Raw genomic sequence first — 14350 nt, forward strand, 5'->3', positions numbered from 1 at the left:
GCTTGTTTTTACCTACTTATCTCTATAGCATAAAATTTTATTACCTCAATCTTGATTGTTTAAGTCCAAAAGAAATGGCTTCATCTGTTTCTTTCTTCAGTCTACAGAGAGCACTCCTAAAAGGGGCTTGGTCTTAGTAAAGTGAAAAGCCTTGCCCCCTGATAGTCCACTGTGCAACACCACTACACAGGAAAAGGAGAATAATTCTTCCTTTATGGAAGGAAATGAAGTTGGATAGAGGACTGCTAAGATAAGCCCTTAAGAATCTCAAATATCTGTATGAATAAACATGAGTTCTATTTTTAAGACCTCATTCAAACGTGCATAAAATGAAGGATATTCCTAGAGTAAGACAGAAAGTGGAAGTGCAATGACTCAACTAGAAAGGTTACAAGCTTCGTCTAATGTTGAAATGTAGTGACGAGAACAAATCTTGTACTGTGTCTCTCCAGTGATGCTGTGTTTTAAGCCTTTCACCTTGGAGAGCACAACTTCCCTGGGGGGGGGGGAAGATTGAAGAGGTTTTTGGGAAGGAGGAGAGATGGCTTGTTGTTGCTGAACTGTTAAGAGCTATGGGAGAAAGTTCTTAGCAATTGTAGCAATACCTTGAGTGTAGGTATAGGACTGGAGGAAATCAGTGGCTGGGCACAAAAGACAAGGAGATGCTGCTGAAGATCATGGAGTGCAGGACTGAAACAAGACAGTACCAAAGAGAAGGTCTCAGTGATAGAAATGTGGATTGTGGTAATAATGCAGTGACATGATTCATTCTCATGGCTGCTTTCTCTTTTTCTTCCATATGATTCCAAAAACTGTTGGAATTGTTTGCCAGGCACTTGAAAGCATGTGCACTGACAGTAGTAGAATACTACTGTAGAAACTGTTAGGCTACATTGATTGACTTAGACTAAATTGACAATACATCAATCCAGCACTTTATTTAATTTCAGGTAGTCAGTATCATTTGCTCTTAATTTTTATTAATCACTGAAGTTTAATAGCCTTAGGGATCTACCAGGAAGGAGATTAAGCTAAGAGATGGGACCTGCTTTCTTACGTGAGTACAGTTCTACTAATTGCTGTGGTTGCTTGACTGAAACCAGGACACTAACGTACTTTGCTAACACAATATCTGTTATTCTGATAGTCTTTAATTGGCAATATGAAGAAAGCTCAGATGAAAAATCAATGCCCTTCTTTTTCTGAAGAAGGGACAAAATAGTCTAAGAGTCATCGGTTGAGACCTGATATCTGGAAGCTCTTTTGCATCTTGCAGTCAGTTCTGATGGAGATGATGTCTTAAGCAATTGTCCATTTCATTCTTAATACTCATAATTTTTCCAGTCAAGCATTTATAAGATCCCTCTAGAGAGAAAAATTGTGGACAGCTTTCTAATTATGGTATGTTCCTCTCTTTTCCTTGTACCCTGGAGAAAAAATTTATAGGCCAGCAAGGTGTTGGTTATTCAGGTTATTATTAAACAATTTATTATACCCCAAGTATGTTTCTGATTATTTTCATTGTAAATGTGTGAGAATAAATACTATTATCTTCACTCCAGTTTTCTGGCCTTGACTTGAAAGTCTATTTTTCTATTAAAAAGAAATGGATTTCAGTTTTATCAGTCTGCATTAGAAAACTGTATGGTGTAGTTGTGAGTTTTTTTCTATGTTACATGATCAATATGCATGTCTCAGGAAAAGCTTAGAGTAGATGGAGAAAAGCATCTGATACTTGACTCCGAAGCCCTTTTATGCAACTTGAAGGGCAGGGTTATGTTTCCCCTTTTTGTTGATGATTTGACTGTTTTCTAGATTATGTGTTATGTGAGCCATTCAGCACTGTTTTCAAAATCTGATTGAATGCATGCATAGCACTGCTCCAAATGATATAGCCATGTACAAATGTGGTACTCATAATCACTTGGAGGAGGGAGACAGAAAAAAAAACTGAATTTTCTGCCATCCATTTCTGCAATGCATTTTTCAAAAGGGATTTCCTGATATTCAGCTTTGGTCTAGAAGAAAGAGCTGAAAAACTAATTTTGCTTCCACCTTCTGCCCCTCTAAAATAGGGTAAGCAATGGCACCATCTTAATCAAAGCACTGTAAACAGAACTGGAAATTTGAGAGAAATTAAAAAGAGAACAGAAGGTTGCATTTGAACAAAATATGTAACAGCAAATGTTTACAGAAATGAGAGATGATAATATTGATTACAGCCAGACAGAATTCTAAGCATTTGGAAACTTCCCACAGCCTTCATCTGCTTAAACATTTTTTCCGTGGTTTGCTGTGTCCCTAGGAGCCAGTTTGTTGCACTTTTTGTTCAGAAATGCATCAGTTGATCTGCTTTGCTCCTCCTGTGATACCTACAGCAGCTGGCACATCTGCTTAAGGAGCAAGTCACCTTGCTGAACCTCTCACACAGGCGAGAGCAAACCCCATGGATTTCCTCCAGGTTGAGAAACTGAAAAAGAATTATTTTCATTAAGTTTCTGAAGAGAAAACAAGGTTTAACTTTCTAGGCAGTACGTGGTGTCCTTCCTGTGGGTAGATGCAACTTGACATCTCCTAAGACTTCTGGTGGAGGGTTGCTTCAAGAAAAGAAGGAAAATTGAAAGTGATTGGGTCCTTAAGAGTCTCTGCTTTCAAGAGTAGACAAGAAACTATACTTTGTTTTTGAAAGATAGGGTTTGGTGTTTGCTGAGCTTTGCTTACCATTTTTAACCCTAGCGCCATAGTAGAATAACTGTGTCCCAGAGCTGGGTGCTTCTCTTGCCTTTAGACCCCTTCATGGGGCTTGGCTGTTACCATAAAAACGATCCAAACAGGTGAATTACAATAAAATACTTTAAATGACTCAATTTAGCATGAAGTGAGTAACTGGCATATTCATTTTTTAATTTATTTATTTTTTTATTTAATTTGTGTTGAGGCCTATCTATGGTATAGCAACCCATATGGTGCATTTGAGGGTAAACATACCAAACAGGTGCTTCTTTGTTGGCTTGGAGTTCTGAGACATTGTAGTCTCTGAGAATGAATTACTATGGATAATGTTATTTTGCAGTTGAAATACCATGCTACGTACATGCTAATGACAATGTAGGCTGCAGTGCGTAGAAATTTGTCAGTTGTGCAGAGGAAGAAGAAAGGTTATGGGTGTTTGAAATGCAGGTGATGGCAGACTCGTAATGTTGAAGTGTAGTGTCTGGGTTGGCTGGTGGTTGATTAGAGCAGTCTTAAGTACTTAACCTAACCTGGCTTATCTTGTATGATGCACAGTATTTGTCTTTTCCCAATTTGTGTCACGTTCCATTAAGAAGACCTGGTCAGGATCAATGCAGGCAAGGAAAAGTGTATGGTCTCTTGTGGTCTCTGGGTTCTAGGGGACTTTGATGCAACACAGAAAGCCACCTAATTAGCAAGGAGCAAACACACCTGAAAAGATGCAGTGTTTAGGGAGATACTTGCTTTTATGCTGTTTTTTTTAATATTCTGTTCCACTTGATCACTTTGGCTTTCTTCTACTGAAAATGTTGGTTAGTTGTAACAAACTTGTAAACGATTCTTGACGTTCTGAGTTTAAAAACCTTTCTGTCATCTTTGGTGTGCTATATGTAAGGAGAGGATCTAGGAGACCCTTGATCATACTTCTATCTTATCGACGGTGCTCTAACTTTTTTATTACTCTGCAGCTAGCAGCTGGAAATGTGGTTTGGGTATTTTACTGCAAAGGCTACTAGTGCCAACATCTTTCTGTTTCTAAAAGGAGAGTAAAATACAACATCAGCTTAGGTAATATGCAGCTTCATTTATGATTCAGTTTAAGAAAATATGTGTTACTAAAAAATTATTGCAATCCTAACAGTAAGAGGCTATTTTGCCTGCTTTAAAACTAGCCTGAAGTTACAAAATTAAACAGATTTCTTTAAATATCTATTTATTCAGGTATATATCTGAGTCATTCTATTTTAGATCTCCTTAATTACTGTCTCATGAGATGGTGCTTTCCAGAGCCACAAGGAGGTGCATTGCTTGTGGTTACCTCCACAAAGTCCTCGGGCGTCTCTTAAGTGGACGCTTTGAGTGAAGTGAATCTCTGGCAAAGGTTCTTTAGTGTAGCATGACTATTGAACCACAGACGGGACCTGGAGCGGTATGGGACAATAAACTATGATGGTATCAGGAATGGAAGTATGGGATGTGTAAAAGCACAGTAAGAGTTGAATCTTGGGCAACAAGAAAGTCAGAAGGTTTAATAGCTGGTTTGATATTTCCCAAACACTGAATGTCGGTAAAATGAACCTAATAAAAGGCTGCTATTTTTGTCAGTAATTTGTTCTGAAGGACTCGGAATCTTTATTTTCCTTTGCTTTCAATCGGGCAGAATCTAATTGTGAAACTGCCTATCACACAGGAATTCAAAAAGTACTGCACCTTTCCTAAGGAGGCACCATGTAAGACAGGTCAGGTATACAGGCCATGTTGTCACTGGCCTGTTTGTACTCTTAAATCTCATTGAAGGCGAAAGAGACAGAGAAGTTTACAAGTTTTGGCTGGCCAATGGCATCCCCATTAAGAGGCTGGGTCTGGCATGAAGCAGACCCAGGCCTTCTGGTAGTTTTTGCTTTTGATGAAGGTCACTGAACTTTGCTAAGTAAAGGAAGTTACTTGGTCTGGACCAGGTGCATTTAAGTGTGACTGTAACATTTATACAAGATCGAGACTACTCCAGGAGGACGGACATGTACAGCAGGAGGTTGTGGGAGAGCAGGGACATCAGAAAAGGGAGTGGAGGAGCAAGGACGGGGCGGGGGGTAAAGCAGTACAAGCTGAAACAGCACTTACAGCAGGATTGCATTGCTCTGCAGGAGTCTGTGGTGTGTGTGCAGTAAGGCCAAAGAGGATGACAGAAGCACCATTAGCTCTGACAAGTTCCCTTTGAAAGTGAAAGATGGTATCACAACAGAGTCGTTTCATTTAAATGGGATGCTGAGATGGGTATCATATTGACTAAATACCTAAATGTGTGAATATCTAGCTCTAACCAAGGTACTCTGCAGGTAAACCTAAAACTCAGGATTTATGGTGTTCCCCTCTGTTAGGCAAACAGCTGCGCAATCATGTTATTTCAACTGAAAATAAGTATTCTTGCATTGTTAGAAATTTGAATATGGGAATTATTTATATTTACAGGTAGGACAGAAAAAGGAAGGACAAAGGCAGAGGCTGTCTCCATATGATTTGTTACCTGGGGGTTTCCACAGCTTAGCACAATTTCGTATGCGATGATCTTGTGAGATGTTGACTGCAGACCATGGCAGTATGCAGCAATAGCCTGAAGTCACTGTCTTAGATGAATGCTTTTGCTGTGGTGAAGTACACAGGATCTTTACAAAAATCCAAGACAGGAAGAGCTAGTTGGTCTTTTTTGCCTAGGGGACTCTTAACAGCAACCATTTAAAAATGGTTGAGAAACTTAACCTTCCTCAGTGTCTTTCTTCCACCGGTAAGTTCAAGCAGCAGCAGAGATGACCACAGATGTTAGTATTGTTAGTTTTTAGACTCATTACTAGGTAACAAGAAGTTGTTTTACCATTTTTTTGCAGTCAGAGACAGTCATGTAGATTAATGCAAGTCACTCGGAACTTGAATGCTAAAATCTGTCAAACTCTGTCATAATAGCAGAACATCAAGCTGTTTCCAAATTTACATTTTTACAGTTTCTCTCCCCTATTATGTGTCCTTTTTATTTTTGATCATGCCAGTCGCTTTTCCATAAGCAATGGAAAGCCTCAGGAATGTCAACCTTAAGACAGAAGAAAACTGTTGATTTTAATCCCCAAAGTTTTTTGCCCATCAGCTAAGTCAGGTAATTAGGGTCTCAAAGATAATGCCACTTTTTTATTTTTATTTTTTTTTCAATGAGCTGATTTGATATTAATAAATGCGGTCTGCTGGTACCTATTGGAAACTAAGCCACTTGTGTAACTGTAGAAATGTAAGTACCAGTGACTGTCCTGTTCTGCCTTACCAGCAATGAGTGGGGAAAAGGGATTTTTCATAATGCTGCTGACCTGTTTTATTACAAGTATCAATCCCTGGCAAAACAATTCCCTCCTTGAGTTCCCTCTTGAGGACCTACTTGGGAGCTGAGAAAGCAGGCTAGAAAAAGCAAGCTGGATAAAGGATGGTGCAGGCCCATAAGCAATGCATCACATATCAATCACCTTGACAGATCCTGTGAAATGTAGGAAGCAGGTGAAGGGGTAAGTTGCCTCACTTTTTTTTAAATTAACAACACAGAAACACATGTTATTTTTCATTCCTCAGATGTAGGTGGGAGTATGGTACACAGCGGTATAAAATTACTGAACACTCATTTCTTCAAAGCTGTGTGTGGCCCTTGCACCTCAGTTACTCTGAAGTATATTGGGATTTTTTGACAAAAAGAACATAGATCTAAATTATGCATATAATTCCATACTTGCTTGTTTAGACCATCAAAGGTTTTTTCAATTGTTTGGAGTTTTGTCTTGGGTCATCGGCAGCTTCTCATCAGGTCTTATGTTGAACACTCCAGAAAGTAGACTGATGTGGTTGTTATGGTAGCATTGCTTGCTCTTTCAGGTACCGCTGCAGTAATGTGGGTTTGGTACAAGACTGCAGACAGTTACTTCTGTCTACCAAAACTTATTTTGGGTTGGTACAAGACAATTTACACAGCTTTAGCACTGATACATGTGATTTAGGTATGTTTAAGTAAGTTTTTTTTCCCCTAGAATATTGAACAGAGAACAAATCTACTATAGAGACATGGCATTGGTGCGTAGTGCATTTTAATGTTGTCAGTATATGTGTCAAAATTGAGGGCAACTATCAACATAAGAACATAAATTAGATGTTTTTCTGGAAATGCTGCTGGCAAGTACCATCAACAGTATAGTTTTTCACTTGGGTTGCACAAAGCGTGCAATTACAGTGATTTAGGGATCTGTTATTTTTACAAACATGTATTTTTAAACTCCAAAAGTTTTCTATAACTTAGTGTGAAATTATATTTCTGTGTTTCTATAGTTCCCATAAATGCTCTGTTCTGTGTTTACACAAATTTTAAAGGTCACTATAGTGGCTACCAAGCACGTAAGTATGCATTACATCACCCTTGGAATGCCTCTGAAATACATAGAGGAAGCCAAATCAGGAGAGGGAGTTTTGCCCAGGCGCTGTGACAGCAAATGCACCTTTTGAGCACCTTTTCAAGCCACCTTTTGAGCCAGGCGATTTGAATGCTACTGCTCATATTTGACAAAAGAATTCTCCTGGTTCAACTTCTGCCCTAATTTGAGTCAATGTGGTTGCCTTGTGATGGAATTGTTTGATGGAAAGTTTTGCAAATTGTGACTTGAAGGCAGTGTTGCATGTGGAGCTTAAAACAGTCTTTTATGTGCAAAATATTGTTATGATTACAAAGGGGTTTTAATTATTTATTTTCTGAAGTGATGGCAGCTGTGCCATAGATCTTCATCCCTCTTCGTGAAGCCGTGTTTTACCATTTGTGTGTGCTTTTGGTTTTGGTTTCCCTTCTTCAGCTGGTCCTGCTGTAGCTACAACTTCTGACTGCTTGGATGAATGCTACCACAGGTGGTGGAAGTGGAAGGTGTGCAGGCTAATGGACTCCTTTTGGCAGCCAGCCAACTGCGTGGTGGGAATCATTGCTCATTTTATTTATTCTGAAGTTAGTGGGTATTTAGAGTAAAATCTATTCAGAAATACATTGTTGGATGTGTTGATTTTCCCTTTCATCTGTATTTGATCCTCTATACTGAAAAGTCTTCCTGTTTTTTGATCATAAGAGTATTGTGGAGTCTTTTTCTACCATGTAGCACAAAAATAGTTGCATGACTGAGTAGTTTTGTGTGGCACTTTATTTTTTCCATCTGTGCCCTGAACTGTACCCTGGTAAGACCCACACACTAATGATTCAAAGCAAACCAAAATATACTAGATGTTGGAGGTTTTTTCTCACTTCTGTTAGCTGGCAGAGCAGAATCATGCCAGAAGCTTGGCTGAGAGCAGGTGTTATTTTGGTATCTTCCCAGCATGAGCCTAGTTAATAACGAAATCTGTGAATCCAGCTTGTAGCCCTTTTTCTTCCCATTTTTTTTTTCTTTTAAAAAGGTAACTGAATAAATAGAAACACCCCCCTCCTATTTACTCAAATAATTGAAAATGCTAGGCTCTGTATCATTTCTCTCCTGTGGCCTCTTTTCTCCAATAAACCGGGAGTGTGGCTGCAATAAGTTGAGGCAAACAAACCAGCATATTTTAAATACGTTGAAATCCTTGCTAAACTGATAGCTATGTGGTCTCCATCAGAGCATCTGTGGCAGAGGCACTATGGAAAATGATGCCTTTTTGCATAGAAGAAGAACTTGCATCAGGGGAGCTCTAAGAGCTATTGATTTCATCCTTAGTTAAATGTCCTTGAATACTTCCGTATGGTGGAAGAACATATATTGTATTCACCTTTCATGGGAAGTGCAATGATGTTGATGCAGCTGAGAATTAAGAAGGGTAATAGGTGGAGTGAAGAAATAGAGCTACTTAGGGAGTGGCCTCCTAGGTTACTAAAATATTAAACTGTATCAGTTTTTATAGGTTTTTCCTGGAACACCTGAATATTGCTATGCTCAGTATCTGATACTATCTCAGTATCTAGTCAGCTAGGTATGAGCATGTATATTCGGAGAGTGTAAGGGTTTTTATTTTCCTATTGCATCCTTGGGAAATTAGAATATTACTGGATTCTACTTATTTATTCCCCTTTTCAGTTTTTGTGCATCACTGATTTTTGTCTAGATGAGCAAATTGCTTTTATAGACATGGCTTTGAATTGGCAAACTTCTTTCACTACGCTAATATTCCATTTTAGAAACGAACCAAATCCACTTTTTTTATGTCAGTTTGTACTTCAGACATTATTTCATGGGGAGTTTTAGGGAGTTGCCAGTCTTGAACTGGTTGACTGGAGGAAAGTAGATTATGCAACTTTCACATTCACAGTTTTACTGCCAGCTGTAACTCAAACCCTCCTGCCAGTTGACCAGTCTTGCAGACCTATGAATATCTCTTCCAGTTTTCCCTTTTACTTTGTATAATACAAAAACATGTTTCCAAAGGGATGCAGTTATGTTCTGTATGCCTTTAATCACATTTCTCTCTTTTGCACAAGAGGAAAAACCTAATTAAAAATAAATAAATAAATAAAACATTACACCAAATACCTCTTTTTTTTTTTTTTTCCATAGAAGTCACTGTTTCCAAAACTCCCATTGCAGTGACTCATACATAATGCTCTAAGGAGTGAAAAGAACATTTAAAAAAATAAAGCAGTGTGCACTGAAATGGAGCTAGAAAAGCTGGTGGGAAATCCTAGGTCTAGCCCTACAGGAAAAAAAAACAATGATCTATGGAAAAATCATTTTTCTATATGCATGTAAATAGCTTACTATGTGTCCTTTATAAAGATGTAATGAGATTTTTGTTGATGTTTGTCTTCAGATGTGAGAGCACTCACAGATTTTCTTGCTTCTCTGCCCTCATTTTTGGACAACCTAGAAGTGTAGTGTTCAGATGTTTGTTGTGCTCACTTCCTCTGAGCCTTCCTTTCACCTTGATGTCATTGATTTGTCTTTTAAAAGTTTTTCAAATAACTTTAAGACTTGTTTTTGGAAACCTTTTAAAAGGTTGTTGTGGTTTGGGTTTTTTCGAAGTGCCTTCCAGTTTGACTGTTATTGTATGAATCTTTTAGAAGTTTGATACTAAGTTTTTAGTGGAGCCAAGCTTCTAATCAGTGAGGTGCACAGACTAAAAATTATTTTAGGAGGTTTTATATCACTTTTCTTAAAGGGGGGAGGAGAGTCATAGCTCATAAGAGAGAAGCAGCTTTTGGATGTTCAATATACAAAATGCAGAAGTCTTACATTACTCTGTTCTTCCATCACTATTTGTGGCTTATATGATGACCAAAATAGTTCTTTGATTGTGGTTTGACTTTGCTTTTTTTCCAGACAGTATTTGGAAAACCTTTGCCTCTGTTATCTCTGGAGAAATGAATAACCTCCAGGAACTGTGGTCTGCACACTGCTAGTTCTTTTTTTTTTCTTTTTTTCTTTTTTTCTTTTTTTTCTTTTTAAATGCCCATAAAATGCTGAGATTGAGTTAATTTTCTTCATAGCATCCCATATGATGATGTGTTTTAGATTTGTGAGCAGTGAGAGGAGGAAGGAGTGAGCAGCTGTGGTGCTGGGCTGCCCGCAACACATACCTTCCATCATGTTTGTCCTAGGCACACAAAAATTGAAGGAAAGAGATGAATGTGTCTGTGTAATTGTCTTGTTTTAGGCAGTATTTTTTCAGGCCTACAAAAATGAAGTATATTTAGTGTTTGAAAGGGTACAGCAAATAAATGCATTACAATGCAAATTGTACATAACAGTTATAATGAGGCGAAGTGTAATACAAGATAAATCATAGTTCTGATGACAGACAAATGAAGAAACTACTTTGAGAAGTATTATGTTGGAGTCAAAACTAAGTGGAAACTCATAACTGTTTTATACATGATGGAAGTGGAATGAAAGAATATTTAATTTCACTCTGACCATAAGAAATTACTGCCTGATTGGATTAGCGATCCAGGATGGTGTCTGAGAGTGGCAGCATGTAAACCTGGCTGCTTTTTCATTGGATTCTTCCAATATCCAGCATCCACAGCTGTTGAATTAGAGTTTTTAGAAGGCACCTCCCTGCCCAGCCCTTTCCCAGTCCAGACCTGTCAACCACCTTGAAAAATGTGCCTTTTCACATGCCTTTATACTTCCCTTTCTCATGCTGGCTTTGAAGTTCCTCAAAAAATAGTGATGGAAGAACAGAGTAATGTAAGACTTCTGCATTTTGTATGTCCTCTCTATTTAAAGAACAAGCAGAGAAGTAGAAAGTTTCCTGAATAAATTCTTAATATTTTGAATTGAAGAAAGTCTGACTCCCATTGTTACATTGTTAACCTAGACATTTTTTATACTGGGCTTTTCTTCATTTCTGATGCCTTGTAATGCAGAATGATACATGAGGAAAATACTGTAATGTAGTAACAAGTATTGTGGGATTTAGTTAAACATGGACATGAGTTGGCATTGTGCCCTTGCTGGTGAACTGCATAATGGGTTACATTAGGAAGAACTTAGCCACCAAGCAAAGGGATGTGGTTTGTTTCCTGACGCATAGCGTTAACAAGCTTATGCCTGGTTTCTTCTGTGCTGCCAAGCACAGGAGAGATACTAAGAGATGGAGAGCAAAACCTGCTAAGGAAACTATAGGGCTGCAGTATGTGGCATAATCATGGAAAGGGTAGAGGAACTCAGCTTGGTTTGGCTGGAGAAAAGTCTAATGATGAATCTAATTGGATCTCTTTGCCCCCAAAATTGAGGTTACAGAGAAAACAGAAATAAAATTTTCTGAAGGGTGCACACTGAAAGGATAAAAGGCAGTCACCACAAAATGAAACATGAGAAACTTCTACTGAGGTACAAGGGAAAATATCTTCACTATGAGATGGGTCATATCATAGAGTAGTTTTGGTTGGAAGGGACCTTAAAGATAATCTAGTTCCAATCCCCGCTGTGGGCAAGGACTCCTTCCACTAGACCAGGTTGCTCAAAGTCCCTTCTAACCTGGCCCTTGAACACTTCCAGGGACAGGGCATCAAAAACTTTTGTAGGCAACCTGTTTCAGTGCCTCAGCACCCTCACCATAGAGAATTTTTTTGTAATATCTAATCTAAATCTCCCCTCTTCCAGTTTAAAGCCATTCCTCCTTGTCCTGTCACTTGTAAAAAGTCCCTCTCCCGGTTTCTTGTAGATCCCTTTATGTACTACAAAGCTTTCCTTTGGAACGTACTCTTCTTCAGGCTGAACAATCCCAGGTCTCTCAGCTTGTCTCCATAGCAGAGGTGCTCCAGCCTTCTCATCTTTGTTGTCTCCCCTGGACTCGCTCCAGAAGGTCCATGTCCCTCTTGTGTTGGGGGCCCCAGAGCTGAATGCAGTACTGCAGGTGGGCTTTCACGAGAGCGGAGTAGAGGTGGAGAATCGCCTCATTTGACCTGCTGGTCACCCTTCTTTTGATGCAGCCCAGCACAGAGTTGGCTTTCTGGAACACGTTGTCCAGAGACACTGCATGTTTTCAGGGTATGACTGGTCAAGTTTCTGAGAAACCTGATCTAAGTGTGAACTTATCACTGCCTCCAGCAGGTTTGAATAGGTGACATCCTTCTATCTCAATTTTTTGTTTGATTCTGTATTTGTGAATAGATAGTGAGACATTGCTAAAATGTGTGCATTGTTCTCTGCTGATTTCCCTGTGATCTAACATGTTGTGTTTACAAATAATTTTAGAGGAAATCTGAGCCTTTGGCAATGTTTCCTGTTGTCCTCTTGGACGATAGTATTGGAAAAAGCAGTGACTCTATGTTTTGGGTGGGGCTGTTGTACTCTGGGGATTTCACACTTCCAAAATCACCCGCCCTCATTCTAACCCACCAACCTCATTGATCACTGAAAATGCCAGGCAGTTTTCAAAATCCCAGCCTTTCTTCAGGCAGGGAGGAGTGCTGTGAAATAGAAAAGACCTTTTAAACAAGGACACGAACAAGGAGATGCTGGTGCCTGTGGCAGCGCTCTTCAGCCCCAGCGCTGCTTCCTCAGGCGGGTCAGTCTGTGTGGCCAGGCAGCACATCAGACCAGGGCTGCATCTTATTTTTGCTGGCTGTTCCCAGTGCCTTCAGCTTACCTCATGGCTCTAAATGAACAGTGTTGCTGTTGCAGCAGAAGGAGTGATGCTTAGTGGGAGTGAGTTGTAGGGGGGATGAAGAATAGAGATAAGGTGTGGTTTGAGGCTGCTGCAGATGTGCATCCCAGATTACAGGTAGTCATGACACTCTTTCCCAGTGTGGGAGCATGTTGAGGCTGTATCTAGCAATACTGAAACCCTTTAGAGGTCTCAGCGTCCAGTATGAATAGCCTCAGAAAGAGTGGCCCCAAGAGTGCCACGTCTCACGTTGTGGCATTGTCTGCCTCCGTACCACACCCTGTAAAACGCTCTGTCAGTGCTCCCTGCACATTGGTTTGGTGTGCAGCCTGAGCTATGTCCAAGCTAGCATGTCCTACATGAGTATTTGGTCTTTAGGAATGGTTTGGGTGTTGGGCCATTTCCAGGCTCTACTTGCCAAGGTAAGTGTGGATAACAGTTGGCAATGTTCTCCAGCAGCAGTTGCTTTAGTAAATATTGTTCATTGAACCCCTTCACAGAGATATAGAGACTTCTCCCTTCTTGCTTACATATATTTATTATCAACTCTCAATGCATTAAGGTACTGGATTTAAATAAATGAAGGATTATCAATATGTATGATCTGCTGTTTCTCTAGGATGACAAAGAAGCCAACAGACCCATGCCAAACAAAGGAGACCATGGACTAGGAAATGAGAAGTTCAAACCTGTGGTACCTTGGCCTCATGTTGAAGGTGTAGAAGTGGACTTGGAATCCATTCGAAGGAAAAATAAGGCCAAAAATGAACTAAATCATCATGGTGGTGGTGATAACAAGCAGCAAAACATCATCCAGAGGCAATATCTCACATTTAAGCCTCAGACATTTGTATACCGAGATCCTGTTTTACGACCTGGAGTCCTTGGTAATTTCGAACCCAAAGAGCCTGAGCCTCACGGAGTTGTTGGTGGCCCTGGAGAGGAAGCAAAGCCATATGTTTTAGGACCAGATTACAAAGAATCCATTCAAGCCAGCATTAAAGAGTTTGGGTTTAATATGGTGGCAAGTGATATGATCTCACTAGATCGGAGCGTTAATGACTTGCGTCAAGAAGAGTAAGCAAACTTCTTGTTTTCTTTTAGTTCTGTTTTTACAGATTTGATTATTTTTTTTCCATATGTAGTAATTGATGTTTAAAATAATATTAATTAGGTAAAATACCTAAAGCTTCTTGTCCTGACAGGCAAGAGCACTATACTATGTCAAATATTTCCATATATTATTCTTAATGCTGTTGCAATGTTTCCTTTCATGAATACTTAATCTATATTGATTAATCTCTGAAGTCATCTCTTTTAGTGTCTAATTGCATATACTGGCATGTTCCATGTCCAGCCACAGTCTTCATTATTATATCTTAATCCATCACTTCTTAAGATCTGTCTTCAAGAAGGAATTATTTTCTTTATTAGAAATTCCTCTGCTACTTAGTTTATTCAGTTTTAGTTTCACCCC

General features: G+C 39.3%; 1 protein-coding gene across 2 annotated transcripts in view; it reads left to right on the plus strand.

Annotated features, from left to right (window-relative positions):
- The window catches only part of GALNT7 (polypeptide N-acetylgalactosaminyltransferase 7), a 76170-nt gene that overhangs the window by 18026 nt on the left and 43794 nt on the right, over window positions 1-14350 (plus strand). For both annotated transcript variants that reach the window (XM_057419019.1, XM_057419018.1), the window contains exon 2: window positions 13493-13950. In XM_057419019.1, the coding sequence (XP_057275002.1) occupies window positions 13493-13950 (458 nt within the window). The remainder of the gene's footprint in view (window positions 1-13492; window positions 13951-14350) is intronic.

This window comes from Pezoporus wallicus, unplaced genomic scaffold (genome assembly GCF_028554395.1).
Source record: "Pezoporus wallicus isolate ANWC-B61680 ecotype Strahan unplaced genomic scaffold, APGP_CSIRO_Pwel_v1 contig_2384, whole genome shotgun sequence".
NCBI classification, from domain to species: Eukaryota; Metazoa; Chordata; class Aves; order Psittaciformes; family Psittacidae; genus Pezoporus; species Pezoporus wallicus.